The following is a 24,595-nucleotide window of genomic DNA, read 5'->3' as shown; positions in this document are numbered from 1 at the left end:
CAGATTTATCACAGTTAAGCTTGAGGAAGTTGATTTGAAGCCAGGATTTTATTTCAGTGATGCAGTTTGTCAGGATAGAGTGGGTGTCGGTGGAGACGGACTTGGTGGAGATGAAAAGCTGGATGTCATCGGCGAAGCAGTGGAATTGGAGACCATGACGGCGGATTAAGTGACCGAGTGGGGACAGGTAAAGGATGAAGAGGAGGGGGCCAAGAACTGAACCTTGGGGGACACCTTGGGGGAGGGGAGCAGTGGGGGATTTGCAGTTATTGATGGAGATGAACTGGCATCTGTCAGAGAGGTATGATTTAATCCAAGAGAGGGCAGTGCCGGTAACGTTAAAGGTGGATTCAAGTCAAGGGTTAAATGCTGTGGGCTGAATGCTGAATGCAGTGTTGAACAGGTGGGTCTTTAGTGATGCTCTGAATGTGGCGAGCGAGGAGGAGTCTCCGATGGTGTGAGGTAGTGAGTTCCAGAGGGTGGGAGCAGCGATGGAGAAGGCCCTGTCCCCCCAAGTCGGGTGAGGAGGATAGTGTGATCGATGGTGTCAAAGGCAGCGCTGAGGTCGAGGAGGACGAGAATGTTGAGGTTGCCAGCGTCAGAGGAGAGGAGAAGGTCGTTGGTGATTTTGAGGAGAGCAGTTTCAGTACTGTGGTTGGACCGGAATCCGGATTGGAATGTTTCATACAGGTTATTGGCAGAGAGATGATGGTTGAGTTGAGTGGCTACAGCGCGTTCCAAAACTTTTGACAGAAAGGGTATGTTGGAGATGGGTCTGAAGTTGTTTAGGGTGTCAGGGTTTAGACCAGGTTTTTTTAGAATGGGGGTAACAGCAGCAATTTTGAGGGAAGGTGGGACGATGCCTGTAGACAGGGAGGAGTTTATTGTTGCAATGATAAGTGGAGAGAGAGCAGGGAGGGAGGCTTTGACAAAGCTGGAGGGGATGGGGTCAAGAGTGCAGGTGGCAGTTTTCATTCCTATGAGGAGTTCAGAGAGGTCAGTAGGGGAGATTGGGGAGAACCGAGACAGGGGATGGCAGGACAAGGGGGGGGCAGGTGGTTGGAGGGGGAGCGGGTGCGGCGGTGGTCAAGCTGTTGTAGATGTTGTCAATTTTGCGTTGGAAGAAAGAGAGGAAGGAGATGCAGTTGTCTACTGTGAATGACTGGGTGGTGGTGTTCGGGGGGCGGAGGAGTTTGTTTATTGTCGAGAAGAGTGCTTTTGGGTTTCCGGAGGCAGAGTGGATAATTTGAGAGTAGTAGGCAGAGCGGGCGCGGGAGAGGGCATCTTTGTAGTGTTGTAGGTGGTCCTTGTAGGCTTGGGAGTGAACTGTGAGACCCGTTTTTAAATATAAATATAAATATAAAGACTGTGAGACTGTACACGACAGTGCGGACGATATCATGGAAGTAGCCGTAGCGGACACCAGGAAAAAAGGTCAGAAGCGTTCAAGTGATGAATCTTGTGATTCCAAAGAAAAACAAAATAAGATTCACATCGTGTCAGCCTCGCAGGACCTCCAGGGTGAGGCCTACACCGGAAACTCCTTGGCGGTAACGGAGATGGTACCGGAAGTGTGTGTACGTGAGGAAGATTCGTTTGCACCACTTGCCGAGATTGAGCATGACCCGGAAAATAGTCGATCCTCTCAGGATGTGGTAAGTCCTTGTCCTGATAACCAAACTCGCTCAGACGAGTTAGCACCTGGATCTGCTAGTGAGGAAAAAATAAAAGATCCGGATCCAGATCCAGCTCGTAGAATTAGTAAGTGTTTCTTCATCAATGAGTGACATGGCCTACCACTACCAGGTGGAGGTGTGCTCTCTACTGAGTAGCAAGTGCCTTTCTAGTTACACATGTATAAAACGCAGTGCACTTTTCGATTAAAAATCTCTACAAAATACCAGTTTCCATGTATAACCCACACCCCAAAAACTTAATGTTTCTTGTGATGATCTTTGCCTGCAGTGTTGACGTGATGACGACAATATCTTTTTTTCTTTCTTTATTTTTTTTTTGTATACTGAATCGAGGCTCGTGAAAGAGCTAACATTTACTTCACAAAAAATCAACCAGACAACCAAAATATATAAAAAGAGGGAGCGGAAGACAAGATGGGGAGAGAAGGGGAAGCACACAAACACAACATTTGAGAGCAGGGAGATGTGTGGAAGGGAGAGGGCTTGGGGGGAGGAGGCGTCGGAAGGGGGGGTTGGGGGGGGGTGGGAGAAGTATAAAACACAAGAACACCAAGGACTTCCAGGACAGAGGTTGGTATTTCAAAAAAGTGGAATTTGGGTGAAATTAGCGGGGGTGGAAAAGATCAAGGTTTTGGATGGTGGAAGATAAGAGATGGTGGTGAACAGCTGTTTTAAAGACCTGGAGGGTGGAGTGGGATTGAAGAGAGTGAGGGAGTTTGTTCCAGAGGCGGGAGAAAAGAGGAATGAAGGAGTGAAGGTGAGCAGAGAGTCTTGATTTTGGCAGTTTGACCATAAGAGGGTTGCAGGCAGATCTTGTGCGACCTGAAGGAATATTTGCGGGATAAAGCCCAGAGAGAGCTGGGGGGGCAAGGCCAGAGAGGAGTCGGTAGAAGACGGAAAGACCACCAACCTGCCTGCGGTGAGTGAACAATGTTTAGAGATTGATAGGCTACTTGTTTATCCACTCGATCAGGACCTTGGGAAATAAACACTGGAAAAATGATTGGCCTTCTTTGTCTTGCACATCTTCTCAATAACTCTTCTTTCTGTCTGTGCCAAGTGTGCCATGCTCGAACGTTAACGAACTCTCAACAAAGACCAAACTTACAACCATCGGCTCATTTACCATATAATTCAGCCTAACGTAGACTTCTAACTTATATGAAACACAACTTGATGAGTGATGATGTGACATGTTAAATGTACCAAGCAACTCTCACTGAGTAATTTGTGACATCTATCAGATAAACACAGTAAGAGCTCGTTAGGAACTCTCAAGTCTTTAGCGAGTCATTAGAATAGGGTTTGTAGCGCAATACACTATTAGTCCTCATTTAATAGGTTTCCTGGTTGGAATGATTTTTAGCTTACCTGGAGCAGAGTTCCGGGGAGCGTCGTCCAGTCAATCCGTCAATCCGTAAACACTTGCAACTTCTTCTCCGAAACCGCTGATGGGATGGTGACCAAACTTGGCACAAATGATATTTGTTATGTTGTAACTAAAGTTTCTTCACGGCATTAAAAAAGATTGGGGTCTAAGGGGGTTAACCGGGGATCAAAGTGTAACCAGGTTTGACTCCCCCCCTCCCCCCCCCCCCCCAAAAAAAATAGGAACTTGCTTTTTCCTCTGAAAAAAACACGCAATATATCGATGAAACTTCACCACAACCTTCACCGCCCGTGATGTACCGAAGTTTGTTCACGACATTAAAATGATCAGACCCAAGTGAGTCTGCGAGGAGGGTGACCCCCAAAATAGGTATTTTTTCATTTGTTTGTTTAAAGTCTTATGATTACATTAGTATTATTCTATATGCTATCCTGTCTCCTAGCAACCACTGAAATTGGTTTAAAATACCGTGATACCGTTTAAAATACCGTTAGTTGGTGTAGTATACTGCTTTATTCTACCAGGTGAGCACCCAGGGGTATTGCCCCTATTTTACGTCATCTCGATCTCGAAGAGAAGACAAGGACGATTCAAATCGATTTTAGTGAAGATCCTGATCCGGCTAGTAGAATTTTTAAAGTGATTCTTCACCATTGGGAGATTGGGCTAAAAACGATACATATCAGGATATCTCAAAAAGTTGTGGACGGATGATTTTGATTAAATGTGATTCTGTATTGCGATGTTCTGGTCTAAACTAGGATACAAAACGTAAACTGTTCACCTGGCGGAGGTATGCTCTCTACTGAGTGCCGTTCTAGTTTATGGATGCATTTACGTTTTTTAACGTAAACTTCATTTATGGACGCTTTTTCTTTTTCATTTATGAACATTATTGTCATGTTTATTTCACAATTTACAGTTAAAGAAATGACCATTTTCAAATGCTAAATGTATATTTTTTTATTTTTTTTACGTATGTGTTTACGGTTTTGTATGTAAATTTTCGTTTATCGACTCTTTCCGACGGTTCTGCGATTTTTCCCATTGTACCGGCTTCGATGTCTGTCGGCACGCCAAATATCAGCTTTCTATGACACCTGGAAGGTACCAAAACATTCATTTCAGTCTATTCATGAGTAAGTCTGTCAGTCAGTCAATGAATCAGTCAGTCAACGAGTCAGTGTGTCAGTCAGTCAGTCAATCAGTGTGTCAGTCAGTCAGTGAGTCAGTCTGTCAGTCAATCAGTGAGTCAGTCAGTCAATCAGTGTGTCAGTCAGTCAGTCAACGAGTCAGTGTGTCAGTCAGTCAGTGAGTCAGTCAGTCAATCAGTGTGTCAGTCAGTCAGTGAGTCAGTCAATCAGTGTGTCAGTGAGTCAGTCAGTCAGTCAATCAGTGTGTCAGTCAGTCAGCGAGTCAGTCAGTCAGCGAGTCAGTGTGTCAGTCAGTCAGTCAGTGAGTCAGTCAGTGAATCAGTGTGTCAGTCAGTCAGTGAGTCAGTCAGTGTGTGAGTCAGTGTGTCAGTCACTGGTTAGAAAGAACTTTATATATTAGATTAATAATAAATGCATGGAATATCTCTTACAGACACTGCACCTTACAGATGTTTAGATATATTGTGGTTAACCAACCGTTCCTGGTTTGAGATCATGTTTTACCTGAACTGTCCTGAGTTTCCATGTAGTGACAGAAAAATAAATTTCTTAATTCACTCACATTATGTTTGTAGATTGTCCAAACGTTTTTGCACCTGTTATTACAAAAGGATCATAGCGCCATCTACCGTATGGATGAGCACAGGTGTTATTGGGATAGTATGAATGATGGAAACAGCACGAAGATGGAGGAATAAGTTACATATCCCTGAATGGTTGATGAGTGATGATGAGACAGGATTGACCTGTACACACACCCACACATGTCAATCTTTGCATTTGACTAATTTGTTTCCTTGAATTGGATGCAGAATAAAGTTTCTTTTGAAGATACAAGACACACTTTGTTTCTTTTTTTTTGTATACATAGTCGAGGCTCATGTAAGAGCCAGTACGAATACACTGATCGGATCAGGACACAACAGGACAAAATGAACAGTAGAGAGTGGGGGAAACACCAACACCAGAATTAAAGGTCAACATATCCAGGCAGACTTGGACAAACAATGTGAGTGGCCTTAGTGAAGGATTGAGGAGCAAAAGAGGATGCGTGGGGATACACAAGGAAACAAGACATAGACGAGACATGGAGAAGATGGAAACAACAACATGGACAGAATGGATACACAAGGAAACTCTTATGACTGAGGGAAAACTGGAAATTTGGAAGGAGGGGATTTGGAGTGGGGGGCAGGGGTTGGGGGGTTAACGAGGGCAGAAACTATCATGGTTTAGATTGGGGACGATCGGAGATGATGGTGTACGCAGCTGTCTTGAAGACCTGGAGGGAAGAATGAAATTGATAATGTGGAAATTGGTTCAACAGGTGAGAACAAAGAAGAACAAATGAGTGGAGGCGAGCAGTGATTCTGGATTTCGGGAGTTTCACCAAAAGGGGGTTGATGGTGATGCTGTACCGTGTGTGTGCCCTGCGGAAACCTGGGGGGTGGGGGGGGGGGGGGGTGCAAAGCACAAAAAGATAAGAGGGCGGAAGACCAGAAAGGAGGCGGGAGAAGACAAAGAGACCACTGACCGGTTCGTGATGGCGAAGTGATCGTCCCATAGACTCAGCTTCATCACAGGAGATTCCACTAATCATTGTGGCCTTATAGTTTCCACAGTGTCAATAAGGCATGAGATCCAGCCCAGAGGGGCGAGCAGCACCCAATCGAGCTGTGGATGAAGGCCTTGGACTTGTAGATGGATAGGAGCTCAGGTGTGTCAAGGAAGGAAGTCCAGGAAGTCGCTGGCTGGCTTTGGAGGCCAACTTTGAAATGTGTGATGCCTGGTAAACTCGGACACACAAATTCACTCGGGGTTACTCCAACTGGAATCATTTTGCGGTCGAGTCGCAAAATTGAAACTTTTGGAATTTTCATGAGAACTTCACAAAAACAAAGTCACCATCAACCTGTGGTAAAGGCAAGGAAAAAGTGGTAGTGGCCTTAAAGCAAGGGAAGGGAACACATTCCTCGGGTCAAGACCACCCTCTTTGGTACATGTAATAGGTGGTGCTTTTTGGTACATTAAAGCCAGCACCATTAAATAAATAAAACATTTCTTTACAACAACATCCTTTGCCTCGTGTTTCAGTACACATATAATCATGTAATCCCAACCTTTTACAGTTGTTCACCATTAACTGGTGGGTTTATAACACTAATTATTATATGGCCTCCGTATAGACCTTATGCATATGACGTCACACACCCTTAGACATGGAGGTGCACCCCCTCTCAGAGGGCAAGCAATAATGCTACTGAAGCTATACTGCTGGAACTACACAATGCAAATCCTGAGCAGTGCCCCATTCATGAGCAGATTCCACCTGTTGGAGGGACTGAAACCCAAACGGAACTGTCTTTCAGAGACATTCGTGCACTGGGAAAAAAACGTGGAGGAACTACAGAAGGACAATGTTGCCCTCAGAACTCAAGTGTGTGACCTGGAAGAAAAGATAAGAGCAACAGGTCTGCAGGAAGAACAATCAGAACAACGATGCAAAACTCCGATTTTACACGCGACTTCCTTCTTGGGCAATTTTTTTGCCACTCTTCACGTTTACATCATGTGCTCTCCCAACGTGTAAAAAACTCACAAAGTTTGGTCAAGTGCTAATGTTCCTCATGAAGCTGCGATTGAACATTTTTGACGAGGACCGAGCTTACAGATTCGGAGTCAGTCAGTCAACCGTTTCACGAAACTTCCACCGCGTTCTTGATGTAATGTTTGTAAAGACTCAGTCGCTGATACACTGGCCCAGCCCAGTCGTGACGCTCTTCGTCTCGGTATGCCGTCATCGTTCAGGAAATGTTTGAGGAAATGTGCAGTTATTATTGACTGCACTGACGTGTTTATAGAGCAGCCGTCCGATTTACTGGCACGGGCACAAGTGTGGAGCAACTACAAGCACCATTCAACTGTAGTTTCTAATTGGTATAACACCACAGGGGTCAATGTGCTTCCTAAGCAAGTGTTGGGGAGGAAGGGCAACAGACACTGAGATAACGGAAAACAGTGACCTCATGAATAAACTGATGCCAGGGGATCTTGTGCTTGCCCATCGTGGTTTTCTTGTTGATGAATACTGTGGAATGGCGATGGCTGAGGTGAAGGTGCCCCCATTCACCAAGGGAAAGAAGCAACTTCAAAAAGTAGAAGTTGACTGGAGCAGAGAACTTTCTTGTGTTCGGATCCATGTTGAGCGGGTAATTGGAATGGTGAAACAAAAATATTCTGTACTCCAAAATCGCATTCCCATCACACTGATAAATGATGGGACATCGCCAGAAGCAACTGTGAACAAAATCATACAAGTTGCGTGTGCTCTCGTAAATCTTTGTCCAGGAGTAGTTCCTATGGACTGATTATCATGGAAGTGTTATTTTATGGATCAACAGTATTGCCTTATTAGTGATACACATTGTTAAATACGCACATGAAACAAAACGAAATGACAAGTAATATCAAGTTGCAGCAGTTTTATTGTCACAGTTATGTCAGCTTCAAAACATATGTACACGTATCATGTGCACCTTCATTTATTGTTCACAGAAAATATGTAGTGTATAAATTTCTACAGAAACATTTCAAACATTGCTATATCCATTGTTACTTCACCAAAAAATAATTTTTATGATTCATTCGCCATGTGGAATTAGTGGACGCAGTTAGTTGACGCAGTTAGTTGACGCAGTTGACGCACACATGAACGCATCGTCCGGGCCTTTGTTTGCCCTCTAAGATGGCGTCGCGATTGGTTGTTAGGTGCTTTGTGACGTCAATGCATTAGGTCAATTCCCAGCCTGAAACGCCACGCCTCCCCAACCTCCGTCACTCCCGCTCCCCAATGGGCGTGGCCAACCCTAACTCCAAATGGAGTCTGTTACCTTCCGGTGCGAGTTAACGTTTTACCACCCAGTTACATGTGGTTTACCCAAGAGAGATCATGGCTGATAGTGAGACCCAGGACTTTGAATGACTGACCTTCCTGAAGATGATTGTTAAGAAAGTCGATGGGAGAGTTTTGATGGTCCTTTTTAGTCTGTCAGGTAAGACCCCAAAATTGAGCCACCGGTACCACTCGGGGTGGCCAAGGTTCATGGGTACCATATGAAAGCTCTGCTGTTCAGGAACACATTTCTGCCTGGTAGTAGTAGTCTGTAAGTTGTAGCTTTCACCCTGATATATGATGTTGAAAAGGCCCCCTATTGGTTCGAGTTTTAGCAATATGTATCTGTAGTACAGACATACTAGGCTTCAGAAGATCACATGTAAGCCCTTGCAAACAGTTTATTTTGCATTTACAGCCCCCTTACATTACACTTTAATCATCCTCATCATCAAAATGAAAATAACTTGACTTTTCATCAAAATAAATGAATTAATTTCATCAAAATAAATGAACATAATCATGGAAATAATTAGCATCATCAATGGCAGAAGAATAATTCATAAAGATCTTCAAGTTCATCAGCATCATCAGCATCATCCTGCACTACCGTGTCCTCTCCCTCCTCAGACGGTTCGTTGTCACGTGTCTTTAGTTTGCAGGGCTCGAAGCACCTGAGGTTATTAGTCCCCTACCGGTAAGAAGAACCGATGTACAATATGTCAATTTTCCGAACCGGATCTCAGTCAACGGAGCATAATCTCTTCTAGACTTGATTATGACAAACTTCCCTGCAAATGTTTGCTGCTCTTCTTCTGCTCCAATCGGTTCTTCAGATCATTTCCTTGTTTAAGTGGTCATCTCTCTGGCCATTCTCAGAGAGCCTCCTCAGCGTCGACGTGTCTGGTATTTCACTCAGGCCGACTGGCACGGTCTGCAAGCAGCCATCAATCATCTGGATTGGTCTCCCATCTCTACTGCCTCTGACATCAATTCTTCCTGGGAATTCTTCCAAAGTAAACTGCTCTCTCTCATGCACAGATTTATCCCATCTCGTCTTCAGTTGTCTTACCCTTCCTCCCGTCCATGGTACACTGAATCCTGTGGTGAGGCAGTTGCCCTGAAACAACTTGCCTTCGCCTCCTGAAAGGCAAATCCAACGGAAGGAAATCTCATTTCCTTTCACAAAGCTCGGAACAAGTGTGTCCACCCTCAGGAGAGTCAGAAAACAATATCTCTCCACTCTCAAGACTGAACTCTCAAACCGGTCTCCCTCCTCCAAATCCTGGTGGCATCTGGTCAAATCTGTTTCTGGTGTTTGTTTCCCCTCCATCCCCTCCCTTACCTCAAATGGCTACACAGTTGACACCGCACGTGAAAATGCCGAATGCCTCAACTCTGATTGCCTCTAAATATTGTGTCCCAAACCCATCCCTCTCTGTACCCACCATACCCAGTCGTACCCTGCTGCTCCTGGACTCTGTGTCCTCTCCTGACAAGGTGGAGAATTTTCTGTCAAACCTCGACTCTGAATCTGCAACTGGACCAGACGGCATCAGCCCACGGGTCCTAAAAGCCTGCTCTTCCGCTCTATCTCACCCTCTCTCTGTTCTCTTCACCCTCTCTTTTGCTCAAGGTCATCTGCCATCTGCTTGGAAATCAGCCAACATTACCACTTTACGTAAACAAGACCAAAAGTCGAACAGCGGCGTAGCCGGGCTTGTAATATATTATAAAACACAAACACACATGATTAGCTTTTTTAACAGTCGCTAATGCTGTTTATAACATTAAACAAAGGAATTTGGAGGAATCCCGACATCCGTGAGGTAAGTTTTACTTACAGAACTGAGAGAAGATCTACTGTAATCTATATATCCCACTAGGGTTGGAGGTGTGCTCATTTACTAAGCTGCTAGCTAGCGCTTTCCAAGCTAGCCATTCCTTAACGGTTTTCAATGGAGTGCTTGCTCGAATGTTGAAACAACTTGGCGATCGCTCCACAAGAACCTTGGTAAATGAACACACATCCAATGTTCTTGCGAGCTGACCATATATCCACTGTAATCTATATTCCCCAAAGAGGAATGAACCTTTCTGCAGCTCCCGTAGTGAGCGGGTGTACTCTTAAATTAAAATGTTGGTTGGTGGAGTCAGCCGTCGTAATGACATCATAGACGTAATGGACATAAAACTGCCGCTTCTAATAACATGGAGAACATGATATATTTTAACTTCCAGTACGTTTGCAGTCACTATGAAGGGATTAGTGTTACGATTAGATTTACTATAATAGCCGGCGAAGCCTGTGTTGTCAATAAACGAGTATGTATTATGTTGAAAACCTGATTATGCCTTGGCTCGAGAATCCGAAGCGCCGTGGGCGCAGCCATCTTGCGTGGGCGGAAGTATGCATAACAAATTTAAAACGTTCATTAGGAGTTTCTTTCACCCGTCGTCGTTTGATTCACAATCTTATGCACCTCCGATGTATTAATAAAATAATTTAAGACCAACATCGGCCCGCACGGGCCTGGTTATCTTCAACAAAACGCGTCACCAAACACCGGACCCAATGAGAGTCGAGCATTTGCAAAAATATTTCTAAAATGAAAGCGCTCAATGATGGGCGCCATCGACCGGATGCGGAAGTTTGCATAAAACAATTGCGAAAAAGTTCAATAGGACTTTGTTTCACCCATCGTTCTTTGATTCATAATCTAATGAAACCCCTCATTAGTAATTAAAATACGTTAAGACCAACCTCGTTATCTTCAACGAAAATCGTCATCAAACACCAGAACCAATTATTATTACGCGTTTTGGACGGTGAAAACGGCGTCAAATATTCTAAAATTGACGAAGAATTATTTTTTAGAAATCTCGCGGCCGTACGGGATAGTTTTTCACGGCCAGAAATATGGTATAAGCGGTTTACATATTTAGTTTAGAAATACGGATAGTTTTTCACGGCCGGAAATATCCGAAGTTGAGATGGAATTCACCGAATTAATCACTGCAAGCTAACGTCTTCTGGTGGAGGAAGCTGCCGTGCCCGGAGAGTCAGAGAACCAGCCCTGGTGCCTGACAGCGACTGAAGTTACAAGACTACACACTTACTGTGAAAACGTATATTAAGCCCAGTTAAAAATAGGCCTTAAGCTAGCACATCGTATAGTTACTTCCTTAAGCTTCTTGTGACATTTATTGTATTGTATGCAGGTATTGCCATCGGGGAGGACTGTCTGCTCTTCTCTTTTACCAAGTCTTACCAGGTACGGTACCTACTACACCTACCTACTACCAACTACCTACCTACTACCAACTACCTACCTACCTACTACCAACTACCTAACCTACTGATGCCATGGTGATGGGTAAAATAGTGGCAAGAGGTTTTGGCTTCGCCGGCTCATTGCGGCTTTGCAGTCGGTACTAGTAGCCGGCTAAGCCGGTGTTGTCAATAAACGAGTACGTATTATGTTGAAAACCTGATTATGCCTTGGCTTGAGAATCCGAAGCGCCGTGGGCGCAGCCATCTTGCGTGGGCGGAAGTATGCATAACAAATTTAAAACGTTCATTAGGAGTTTCTTTCACCCGTCGTCGTTTGATTCACAATCTTATGCACCTCCGATGTATTAATAAAATAATTTAAGACCAACATCGGCCCGCACGGGCCTGGTTATCTTCAACAAAACGCATCACCAAACACCGGACCCAATGAGAGTCGAGCATTTGCAAAAATATTTCTAAAATGAAAGCACTCAATGATGGGCGCCATCGACCGGATGCGGAAGTTTGCATAAAACAATTGCGAAAAAGTTCAATAGGAGCTTGTGTTACATATTTATGTGAATGTATGTGAATTACCATTCAGGTCTTTGCTTATCCCTGTGTAGTAGATTAAGGGTTGTTGTGGTTGGAGGGTCAGGAGCCCTTCTGAAAAAGTGTCAGGAAACGGAAGTGACCGGAAACGGAAGAGGAAAAGACACGAGGAAGAAAAGCGACGAGTATTCTTCTTCCTCGCCCCGCTCCGACGAAAGGTGGGATCGACCTTGCGCTGCGTGGAAAAGCGGCGTTCCGAAGCCCGTCTGGCGAGAGGAGTTACCGGGACGTGTACCTACCCGGTGGAGACGTCAAGTTGACGTGGGGCCGTGCATCGACCCCGCGTCTGGCACCGTTCGCGGCACCGTCTAAACAGACGCGTACGGGTCGCACGTTGGGGCCTAACACGCCTTGCAAGCGGCGTGGGGCTTTTGGCTTGCTTTACCGTACCCGCTTCGTGTGGCCACGAGGGGCTGCAGCCGCGGTGCCTGGTACGATACCTGCCCGGTGGAAACACGTCCACCCGGGGTTCGTTCAACCGCCCGAGTGCGGTGACGCCGACCAGCATCTCGGTCAGGAGGGGCCCAGAGACATTGTGAGGGGCAGAGACCAAAAGGGGGTCGTGAGTACAGAAGTGGACACACATATATAAGATGGCCATCTTAATCATATAGGGAATTGATTGTGGATTGGGAATTGTTGATGGTTGTTTGTTGTTGATTGCTCGGGGAATATCCGTGATTGTATCATTGAAATCGTATGATATCCTTACCCTGGAAATATATCATTGCACATCAGTTTCTCTTGGGTGGAATTCATAGGGATTGCGTTGCGAAAGCGCATATATATAATACTACTTGCTGGCGAAGGTCCTCTCACGGTCCGGGGGTCACCGAGACCAGGTAGTCACCGAGGGGACCACGTAACACTTGTTTCACCCGTCGTTCTTTGATTCCTAATCTAATGAAACCTCTCATTAGTAATTAAAATACGTTAAGACCAACCTCGTTATCTTCAACGAAAATCGTCATCAAACGCCAGAACCAATTATTAATACGCGTTTCGGACGGTGAAAACGGCGTCAAATATTCTAAAATTGACGAAGAATTATTTTTTAGAAATCTCGCGGCCGTACGGGATAGTTTTTCACGGCCAGAAATATGGTATAAGCGGTTTACATATTTAGTTTAGAAATACGGATAGTTTTTCACGGCCGGAAATATCCGAAGTTGAGATGGAATTCACCGAATTAATCACTGCAAGCTAACGTCTTCTGGTGGAGGAAGCTGCCGTGCCCGGAGAGTCAGAGAACCAGCCCTGGCGCCTGACAGCGACTGAAGTTAGAAGACTACACACTTACTGTGAAAACGTATGTTAAGCCCAGTTAAAAATAGGCCTTAAGCTAGCACATCGTATAGTTACTTCCTTAAGCTTCTTGTGACATTTATTGTATTGTATGCAGGTATTGCCATCGGGGAGGACTGTCTGCTCTTCTCTTTTACCAAGTCTTACCAGGTACGGTACCTACTACACCTACCAACTACCTACCTACCTACTACCAACTACCTAACCTACTGATGCCATGGTGATGGGTAAAATGGTGGCAAGAGGTATGCAGGTATTGGAGAGGACTGTCTGCTCTTCTCTTTTACCAAGTCTTACCATGTACGGTACCTACTACACCTACCTACTACCAACTAACTACCTACCTACTACCAACTACCTAACCTACTGATGCCATGGTGATGGGTAAAATAGTGGCAAGAGGTATGCAGGTATTGGGGAGGACTGTCTGCTGTTCTCTTTTACCAAGTCTTACCAGGTACGGTACCTACTACACCTACCTACTACCAACTACCTACCTACTACCAACTACCTACCTACCAACTACCTAACCTACTGATGCTACCTACCTAACTACCTAACCTACTAACATGGTGATGGGTAAAATGAGATGGGGAGTTTCTCTTGTCTCTCCCCATCTTGTGTTTCCCTCCCTTTATTGTTTTATGTGTCCGTTTATGTTTTTTGTGTTTTATGTGCTAATGTGTGTTTAATGTGCTAGCTCTTACACAAGCCTCAATCTTGTGCACTAAACAATTTTTTTTTTCTTTAACTCAAGCATGGGTCAGATGAGATTGGCAAGCCTGGCTGACCTGAGCGTGAATATGCAAAGAAAGTGAATTTTGATGAGGTCATTGACCAATTTGCAGAAATTAAGGCTCAAAAGCGAGGACTGTGAATGTTTTTTTTTTATTCATCTTTGAAGAATATGCTGAGCCTCGAGACTGTATTTTCTGTTACCTTTTTGAATATTGTTACCGGTGATGTTTTCTCTGTTGAAGATGTGTTTTTGTTATATCAATGACATGACATGCAGTTTTACCTGTTTGCTGAATTTTTAATGTCTTGCATTTTTCTTATTTCCAATTTGCTTACTAAAGTACTGTAATCCGCTAAAATTTTTACTTGCAAACATGATATGTTTTCCGTTCACTTTAAAAAAAAATTATTCATTTCGGGGGGGGGGGGGGGGGTGGGGGTGTGGGTGGAGTGGGTGCCAAAGAAAGGTCACACACACACACACACACACACACACACACACACAATTACATTTTTACTGTGAGTGAAAAATCCTCAGCCTACCAAAGTCATCCCATCTTTACTTTCACCCTCTCCCAACTCATAAAAGCAAATGGTCATTCCCACGCCAAAACAGCGGAATATGTAACGTTGAACTCACAATTTGAGAAAATAGTTGGAAATAATAACAAGCCTGCATAACCTCAGCAGTAAAAACGCTGCTTGAGAGAAAATGTAATTCTAAACTCTAAAGGGTTTCTAAACTGGGGGCTGCAGTATAGAAATTGTGGGTGGAGTCAAGCGAACTGTCCAACCAATGGGGGGAACTCGCACGGACGGACGCACGCACGGCTCCTTGCCCTTGTATAGAAAATGTTGCCATTGCATGCAGGTCAGCCATTACGGTTCAATCCAAACACGGCAATGTTGGTGGGTCTGACTCCAGTTCTATCCCAGGAATCCCCGTGGTAAACATCTTGTGATGTAATTAGTGTTCCGTTAATTTAATTTCTTTCCCACCACCGATGTTGGCAATTAGTCTCGTACAATATCCGTGAACACCGTTTCATTGAAAGTTGATTAACTGTGGGTGGCAAACAAAATTCGAGCCAATTGAATGAAATGCAAATAAGATTTATTTAGAAAAAAGAAACGACAAACATTTGGGAAGAAAAGCAATAAAATTATTCAGACTGTTTGAACCAATGAAGAAAAATAGAAGAACCACCTTTAGAGGCCATTTTTCCCCGCAGAGCAGGGTTGGCCTACTTTTTCGGGCACTGTGGTCCCTTTTTTGAAGCAATGTTTTATGGCCGGATGCCCTTTCTGCTGCCAACCCTGTTAGTCGCCTCTTGCGACACACAGGGAATTCCCAGTGAGCTGGTACTCAATTTGCCGACCTCGGAAGGATGACAGACTGAGTCAACCCCCCTAGTGTTAATTCAGCGATCGACCGGGATTCTGAACCCAGGATCCGAGGATCCCAAGCCGCACCCTAACCGCTAAGCCAACACCAGGCTCTAATGAAGAAAAAAAAATAGACGAATGAAAATCAAAGAAACATTTGCAAGTCGTATAAATCATTTGCCTTTGATTGAATGTAAACACCACAAGACAGACATGACGAAATACACCGGATGACCTTTCATAAAGCAGGTAAATTCATACCACGTGTCATTTCACGTTTTTAACGTGTTTCTTGCCAATGTGAGAGTGGAAGAAGGAGCCAATCAAGTTGGCCTGTGTCGCCTTCCCCTTTGGACCGATGACTCTTGATGCTCAGAACGAGGATTCAAATTCCATGTGCTTAGAGTATTTGTCCATCGTCTTCTAATTTCCTTGTAATTCACCATCTCCTTCATGTCTTTATCATATGTGATTTGTGTACAACAGTACAAGCTATATACTACGAAGCCGTTGGTAAATGTAGATTAGTAAGAAGAAAAAAGGTGATTGTTTGATTGAAATTTGATTGAAAAAAAAAATTGTTTGATAAATAAAAAAATATATTTAAAATTTCACAAAGAGCAAAATGGAGAGGAGCAGTGATATATTCAGCCATCTTGAAATGGTATTCGGCTGCAAATGGAGTATGCGTGGCACTGAAGCAGACATCCACGTGGCTTTGGGAGTTGGCGTGGCCATTGAAGATCTAACGCTGTGGCAACTCCAAGGTCCAAGTGCAAATCGGTGTCTCATAAGTCTCAACTCCCGGATATCCTTCTTTATGGAGGTCCATTCCCTTTATTTTTCATATTCTTGCCACCTTAACCGTAATCAGGCCGGGTTATTTTGAACCTTCTCAAAGCAGGGAGTGAGGGGCGGATTCCGTGGCAACCGTCGATCCGATTTTTATAAAATTAGTATCAAATTGTGCGCAAGAGTTGAGCAGAAAAGGTCATGAATGCTCAACACTAGAAAAAAAAATTCTGTGCAAATATGGCGAAAAAGGTGGAGGAGGTGGTGAAATCCGCTCCCCCAATCCCCAGGCCAAATTAGGGTCAATACTGTCCTTTGTGGCTACTCGCACTAAAATTAAGCCATTGGATTCTAGCACTGGACACTAAGAAGGAGGTTCCGGAAGGCATTCCTGTAGTGGCGATTGAAGTAAGTGTAGATGAGCGGGTTGAAGAATGAGTTGGAGTAGCCAAGCCAAAGGAAGATGCTGCGCCAAATGTGAGGAATTCTATGTGAACAAAGCGATTTCAAAAGTTCACAGATAAAGAATGGCAACCAGCAGAGTACAAATACACCAATGAGAATTCCAACCATGAGTGCAGCTCTGCGATCTTTTCTCGAATTCCACAATTTTTTAGCTGGCTGGAAGCTCGCACGTCCATGTCCTGCCGGGACTGCTGATCGTGGACTCTGCTTTGATTCCTTTACATTCTGGGGTTTGACAAAAGGAAAGGAAAATAATTGGGTAAATTGATCATTTGGCAACAAGACACTGATGCATTCCAGGCATGATTTTTTCAATGTAAAATCTATAGCATATACTGTATACTAGTACCCGACTGCAAAGCCGCAATGAGCCGGCGAAGCCAAAGCCTCTTGCCACTATTTTACCCATCACTATGGCATCAGTAGGTTAGGTAGTTGGTTGTAGGTAGGTGTAGTAGGTACCGTACCTAGTTCAAAATTACACCATTTGCATTCTGGATGAGATTAAAATTTATAAAATTTCCTTCTTGATTAATTCGGTGAATTCCGTCTCAATTTCACATATTTCCGGCCGTGAAAAACTAACCCCTATGGCCGCGAGATTTCTAAAAAATAATTCTTCGTCAATTTTAGAATATTTGACGCCGTTTTCAGCCTCCGAAACTCGGTACCGGTAATAAGCTTTTTTGAAATATTTTTTCAAATACTCGAATCTCATTCGTTCCGTTGTTTGGTGACGATTTTCGTTGAAGATAACAAGGGCCCGTGCGGGCCCGGGGAACGAGGTTGGTCTTAAAGTATTTTAATTACAAATTAGAGGTGCATAAGATTGTGAATCCCCCCCAAAAAGTGAAACAAACTCCTATTGAACGTTTTCGCAATTTTTTATGCATACTTCCGCATCCGCAATGGCGGCCTCCATGGAGCGATTTGGTGCGTCAAAGCTTCGAAATTCTCAAGGGATTTAGCAAAATCTGGCTTTTCAACATAATACGTACGCGTTCATTCACAACACCGGCTTCGCCGGCTATAATAGGCTATGCCATCTGTCTGTCTGTCCCACCCTGAAACATGAAAACGCTTTTCGGAGAGAAAAAATATTGAGTTAAGGTTGCTTCAAATTAGTCCAAACATATGGGAAAAATTATAATTTTTTCATTCAAACAAAAAATTGAACCGGGGCAGTGTATAGGCGACGGGGTGGTCTGCGACGCGGCTGCTTTTCTTAGATCACTTTTTTTTTTTACTGTTAACATATGCTGCAATCTTTTTTTGCTGTTCAGAAATATGATGATTTTGCAATTTGAAACTACCCTATACAGTATCGATACATTCTCCGCCAGTCTATCTGTCCGTGCAGGGCGGGGCTTCAAAATCGAGTCGCCACCATTTTGTTTGCTCAGTTTAGGTCTGAGGCCTTTAGGTTTTCTCCTGTTTTAAAGGCTGAACAAGCGTTACGCCTCGGTCCCCCGTCGGTGAAGTGATGAGTTGACAAAGTGGAAGACGCAAGGTGGCCATCTTGGATTTTGACGTGGCGACCCAATTTTCAATAGCGTTCTCCCTTATGCGTAGATACACCCATACACCAGATTAGACGTTGGTACTTTGCTTATTTTTCAAGATATTTCGCTCGCAAGTTTCAGGCATATATATGGTGGCGGCCATCTTGGATTTTGACGTGGCGACCCAATTTTCAACAGCGTTCTTCCTTATGCCAAGATACACCCATACACCAGATTAGACGTTGGTACTTTGCTTATTTTTCAAGATATTCCGCTCACAAGGTTCAGACATACATGGCGTCAGACATACATGACGGCGGCCATCTTAGATTTTGACGTGGCGACCTAATTTTCAATAGGGTTCTTCCATATGCCTAGTTGCACCCACACACCAAATTAGAATTCGGTCCTTCGCTTACGCACGCACGGACGCACGAACGCACGCACACACGGACGGACGGACGGGAAAACCATAGTCCCCCTTTCGCTCCGCGGTGCGACGGGGGACAAAAAAGCGTGCAAGTACTGGTTTATTTTTGTTTCGGGGTGCCACCATTGCGGTCTGACGAAAAGGCATGGTCATGAAGCTGTGTCCATTTTGTGAACAAATAAACTGATCGTAACCTGACAAGTTGTCCAGATCCATTACATGGTGACGACGATAACGTCTAGACCATTACTTATTTTGGCCAAATCGATGAATTTGACTTGACCCTTACAGGGGAGACTTCAACACGGCACGTGGTGAGTCCGAGGTGACGACAAGTGGGTATGAATTGAAAGCGGTTTTATTTTCCTTTTTACTTTTTCCAAATGTGGTTAAAATGCTATAATTCACGGTTAGTGACACAAAATACACCAGAATACTGAGATGGTCGTTTATTGACAAACAGTCATGGCCAAAAATATTGGCACCCTTGCACTTTTTTTTCAAATAACTCACAATTTTCTCTAAAAATAAGTTGAAATTGACAAAAGTATTTGGTCTCCACAATCCTTTATTTCACTGTTAATATTACAGAACCTTTGTTTTTGATTCAGAACTTAATGTATCCTTTTAAATCAGAAAATAAATAAAAATGGCATTGACAAAATTATTGACACCCTCGACTTAATATATTGTAACGAATTTGAGAAGTGTAACGAGTTTGAGAAGTGTAACGAATTTGAGAAGTGTAACAATTTTGAGAAAGTGTAACGAATGTGAAAAGTATGGTTTTGTTGTGTGTAACTGACCCTCGTAATGTAAAGAATGGTCGCAGCTCGTCCTCTTAGTTAATTCCATAAACCTACACACAGGACACGATATATCCTTTTAAATAGTTAGTCCCTTATTCTCTGTAGGCTAAGGATGTGTTTCCCACTAGTTTGACTCTTCATTGCACCGAATTAAATAAGAGTAGGCCCTCCGACGCCCCATGGCAGCTTCCAAGTGCCAGGTTTGCCACTTTGCTGCAATTGGCTCTTTAGGCACTTTGCTGCATTTTCATCTGCCGTCCACTTTGCTGCATTTGACTCCATTACGCACGAGGTAACGCCGAAGAAGAAAGGCGGGTCTCCACCTCGTCATAGAGGGGAGGAGTAAGTCGGCCCCGCTCATCCAACCCAGAACGAGGGGTTTGGCTTGAGAGGGTGGAGCGAGAACGCTTGGGGAAGGTTCGCAAAGGGTGAAGGGCGGGGCCTATATAACCCGCCGTGGGACGCTCCCCGAACAGATGAGCTTTTACAGAGATGGGTCCAGGAGATGTGCTGGAGACGAGCAGGTGTGACCGAGCCGCCGTGAGACGTGCCGCGCAGCAGGAAAAGCGGACCGGCGCAATGCAAGGAGCGCACGAGGCAGCAGTACGGAGAAAGGAACTTCACCCGTGCAGTTTGGGACCAAAGCTCGGCTTCTTGACGGCGGTGCCTTCTGGCCCGACCGTGCCCAGTACCCGCTGAACCTTCCTTGCCTCTAAAAGCCACCCATCTCCAAGCCATTCCTTCCGGCCTGCATTTCCCCGTGTAAGTGTGATCGTCCGTCTGTCTTTCACGTTGTCCTGGGGTTTATTAATTAAGCTTGTATAGGTAAGCTAATGATTTCACTGTGTGTCTGCTCCTTCCATTTTCTGTATATAACCAACTGCTCTCTTTGCTTGGCTTGTGAAAATAATTAATAAAACCTGTTATTCCTCCGTACGTCTTCTTCTTCTTCCTCTTTACATTCGGTCGCTTTAGAGGTTTCCAAATTGAATATCTGTGGCGCGATTTCGGCCAACGTCCAGGAATCGGGTTAATCGGGGTAACTGTTCGGCCGCGGTGCCTCCGCTCGGCAAACCAACATCCTTAACCACGGGCCGTAACAATATGTTAGCACAGCCTTTGGACAAAATAACTGCAGTCAAGCGCTTCCGATAGCCATGAATGAGCTTCCGACACCTCTCTACTGGCAGTTTGGCCCATTTTTCTTGTGCAAACTGCTCCAGTTCTCCCAGATTTGAAGGATGCCTTCTTCCAACTGTTGTTTTCAGATCTTCCCACAGGTATTCAATGGGATTTAGATCTAGACTCATTGCTGGCTATTTCATAACAGTCCAGCGTTTTGTCTTGAACCATTCCTGGGTGCTTTTTGAAGTGTGTTTGGGGACATTGTCCTGATGCAAGACACATGACCTTCAACGGAGACCCAGCTTTCTGACACTAGGTTGAACATTGCGCTCCAAAATGCCTTCGTAATCTCCTGATTTCATGATGCCATGCACATATTCAAAGCACCCGGTGCCAGAGGCAGCACAGCAACCCCAAAACATCACTGAACCTACCTGCTTGTTTGACTGTAGGGAATGTGTTCTTTTCTTTGAAGGCTTCATTTTGTTTTCTGTAAACATAGAGATGATGTGCTCTACGAAAAAACTCTAATTTGGTCTCATCTGTCCACAAGACATTCTACCAGAATGATTTTGGCTTGTTCAGGTGTGTTTTGGCAAACTCGAGTCGGGCTTTCTTGTGTCTCTCTCAGCAGTGGGGTCCTCCTGGGTCTCCTACTACGGAACCCCCTTTCATCGAGTTGGCAATGGATGGTGCGAGTTGAAACTGTCGTACCTTGCGTCTGAAGGTCAGCTTGAATCTGTTGTGTCTGAAGGTCAGCTTGAATATCTGTTTGAGTGTTGATGAAGGTGCTTTCTCCACCATTTGAACAATCCTTTGCTGCAATCTTCGATCAAGTTTTCTCTTGCCGCCACGTCCAGGGAGGTTTGCTACAGTGCCATGGGCCTTAAACTTCCTGATAACATTGCATACGGTGCACACGGGAACATAAAGGTCTCTGGAGATGGACTTGTAACCTTGAGATTGTCCATGCTTGGCTACAATCTTGTGTCTGACCTCCTCAGACAATTCCCTGGTTTTATTTATTTTCTCTATGCTCATTGTCGAGAGGAATTGTCCAGTTAAAATGTGGAATTACATCATGAATGTCAATATAAATTATAAAGGCGAATTAAATCAATGCATACAATCAATGCATACAATCACGTGCGGTCAGTGGATATGGGAAAACAGTGGAGCTACCCCCTGGTCAGAGTTTGCCAGCGATGTTTGCATTCATGGATGACCATTCATGGATGATGATAGTTGTCCAACAGTCGGCTGATGCAGCAGTAGAGGTACTGGGATGACTGGAAAGGTTGATGGGGTGGGCAAGAATAGGCTTTAAAGCAAGAAATTCGAGGAGTGTGGTGGTGAAATGAGGAGTGGTGGATAACATGCACACTGCACAGGTTTGAGCTGGGAGGGGAGGTGGTTCCATCATTGATAGAGGCCCCTGTGAAGAGTTTTGGAAGATGGTATACAGTGGAGTTGAATGATGTGAGAAGGGTGGAGGAGGTGAGGAACAAGCTTTTGAGATGTTTGAAGAGGATTGATGGATGTGGTTTGCCAGGTAGGTTGAGGGTATGGTGTTTGAAGTTTGGATTGATGCCACTAGTATTGTGGCCATTGATGATGTATGATATTGCGATTGGGAATGTAGAGAGGATGGAGGTTGTGGTGAGCGGGTTTGTGAGGAGGTGGTTGGGAGTGCCACGCTGTTTGACGAACATCGCCTTTTATGGTCTGGGTGGAAAACTCCCGTTTCCCTTGACATCATTAACCGATGAGTTTAAGGTGGTGAGGGTGTGGGAGTTCATGATGTTGTGGGATTCAAGTGATGCAGTGGTAAAGAATGCCCTCCCAGAGAAGAAGGGAAGTCGGAAGTGCAATGCAAGAACAGAGGTGGATGAGATGGAGGTGCGGTGGCATCAGGAGGAGGTCGTGGGGATGGTACAGCATCGGATGCATGGCTTGGGGTGGATGAAGCATGAGCGATGGGGAAAGGTATGTTTGAAAGAGAGGAGGCAGATGTTTGAGAGGGAGGTGAGAAGAACGGAGGAGGAGGGGACATATGTGGTGTTTTTACTGTGGTAACATGCCCCAATCAGCAAGGTGCTTTTACTAGGTGTGAAGGTGTGTGGGTGAGGATATTGAAGCGGCAAGAGATTTGGAGGATGGAGCCAATATTGTTGAGTTTCCTGTTGCGGGCAACGTATTGTCCTGTGGACGACTCTATTAAGACAGAGCGTCCACGGATGGCTAATCACGCTTACTTTGAGGCGTTTCAATTGATGGCGGACGATACACGAGCAGGGGGGGTTGGGGGAGAATGCCCACTTACCTTCATGCGCGCAGGCGTCTTCAACCTGAAAATTAATAAATCAAACCAAAAACGGAGTTGCTGTACAAAAATACGTGGCTTTATTGCCGGACTCCGAGAACAAAGAAACGCGCCGGTAAATAAATAATCCCCTATGTCGGGACGTCTCCACACAGACTTCGACTTACAGGACTCAGGAAGAATGAAATAAAGCAAACGTTATGTGGTGCATTTGTGTTGGCTTAGCTCTGTCTGTAGTCCGGTCGGTCAGGCTCCATCCGACGCAGCTCTGATCGGCGCGAACTGCTCGGTCCCGTCTGTGGGCATTCCACCGGCTCTCCATGCGACTTGAAAGGGGTCGCATGCAGCTCCAAGCGCAGTCGTCCGACCACGCTTCGGTTGGCGCGAAGCAGGCCTCCCCGCGCCCCCGTTCACCAGGCCTCGATGCGTCAAGCAAGCGAGCGTGCAATGCTCTCCTGGCTTCGGCACGGTCACAGTGCGCTGCAGCTCGTACGCTCGCCAGGGAAGAGAATCGTCGGTGCTCCAACGTCTTTCCAACGTTCGTCAACGGCCAATGAGCAAGGCAATCTCTGGATCGCAAGGGAAAAGGTCCAAACAGAGACAAAGGAAAAGAGGTCCGAGCAGGAAGGAATCCAACAACGAGAAGAGACAAGATGTCGGCCTGCGAGTGGTTTTACCACCTGTCCCGTGACGTCAGCTCTCTTCCCCTCCAACCAGTGCGTCGTTTCATTGTGGGATTTCGCGCCTTCCTCACATCTGGTGCCTCTCCTCCAATGAGCGCGTCGCTTGTTGGTGCTGTTTCGTGCCCTCCACACTGATTGGCCGAGCGTCTCGCGCCTTTGGTGTTACATCATTGGGTGGCACATCATTGTCGGTGGCCAATCAGTGTGGCATGTCCTTCATCTTCCCCATTCTCCAATCAGCGACCTGCTTCCAACTCGCCCCCTCACCCCTGTCAATCACGAGTTCTCCTGGGCGTGTCTCTCAGCCTGCCTGTTCGATGTTTGCTGCCCTGCTGGTGTTGTCAGCCCAAGTTTGTGGTTGCTTCCTGTTGGTTCTTCTGGTCAGTCATTGTGAGAGGGGGGAATTCATTAATGTGGTGCGCTAATCGGCCTAGCTAATGTTTAAGAGTGTGTTGCCATACGGGACACCAGGATGATTACAGGTTTCACACACGCGGGAATTAGCATAATCCCTAGAACTATTTAACATGCCCCATTCCTCTTAATGGGGACGAAGTTGCACGTTAATCCGAACAAACTGCCTAAACATAAATTACAGGTGAGGTTCCCTATCACGACAGTCGAAGCACCTACCTACACAGATCTAACGAAATCTATATATGCCCCTACCCAAAATTCATAACAGTATGATGTGCCTCCGTCACCAATAAACTTGAGATTGTGGGGGTTGTTGCCGGGGGAGAGATGTTCTTTGTGTGGACCTTTGGGAATGGTGCAGCATGCACGGAGTGCATGCTCAGTAACATTGGCAGCAGGCAGATACAAGTGGCGGCATGATCAGGTGCTGGCGGTAGTAGTGCAGATAGTGCAACAAGAGGTGCTGAGATCGAGAGAGAGAAGAGTGGAGAAGGAGATCAATGGGGGAGAGGTGTTGTTTGTCAGAGAGGACCAAGTGGTAACAGGTGGAAAGAGGAGGAGGTGGAAAGCAAGAGGGCTGTCAGATGCTTGTGATTGGCAT

General features: G+C 45.2%; 1 protein-coding gene across 1 annotated transcript in view; it reads right to left on the bottom strand.

Annotated features, from left to right (window-relative positions):
• Window positions 1-16,591: 16,591 nt before the first annotated feature.
• HTR5A (5-hydroxytryptamine receptor 5A) overlaps window positions 16,592-24,595 on the bottom strand; it is a 52,717-nt gene continuing 44,713 nt past the window's right edge. The window contains exon 2 of the mRNA XM_068125713.2: window positions 16,592-16,930. Within this exon, the coding sequence (XP_067981814.2) occupies window positions 16,592-16,930 (339 nt within the window). The remainder of the gene's footprint in view (window positions 16,931-24,595) is intronic.

The sequence above is a fragment of the Myxine glutinosa genome, chromosome 10, assembly GCF_964187855.1.
Source record: "Myxine glutinosa chromosome 10, kmMyxGlut1.1, whole genome shotgun sequence".
NCBI classification, from domain to species: Eukaryota; Metazoa; Chordata; class Myxini; order Myxiniformes; family Myxinidae; genus Myxine; species Myxine glutinosa.
The sequence above is the reverse complement of the archived record's forward strand: the minus strand, read 5'-3'. Positions and strand labels throughout refer to the sequence as shown.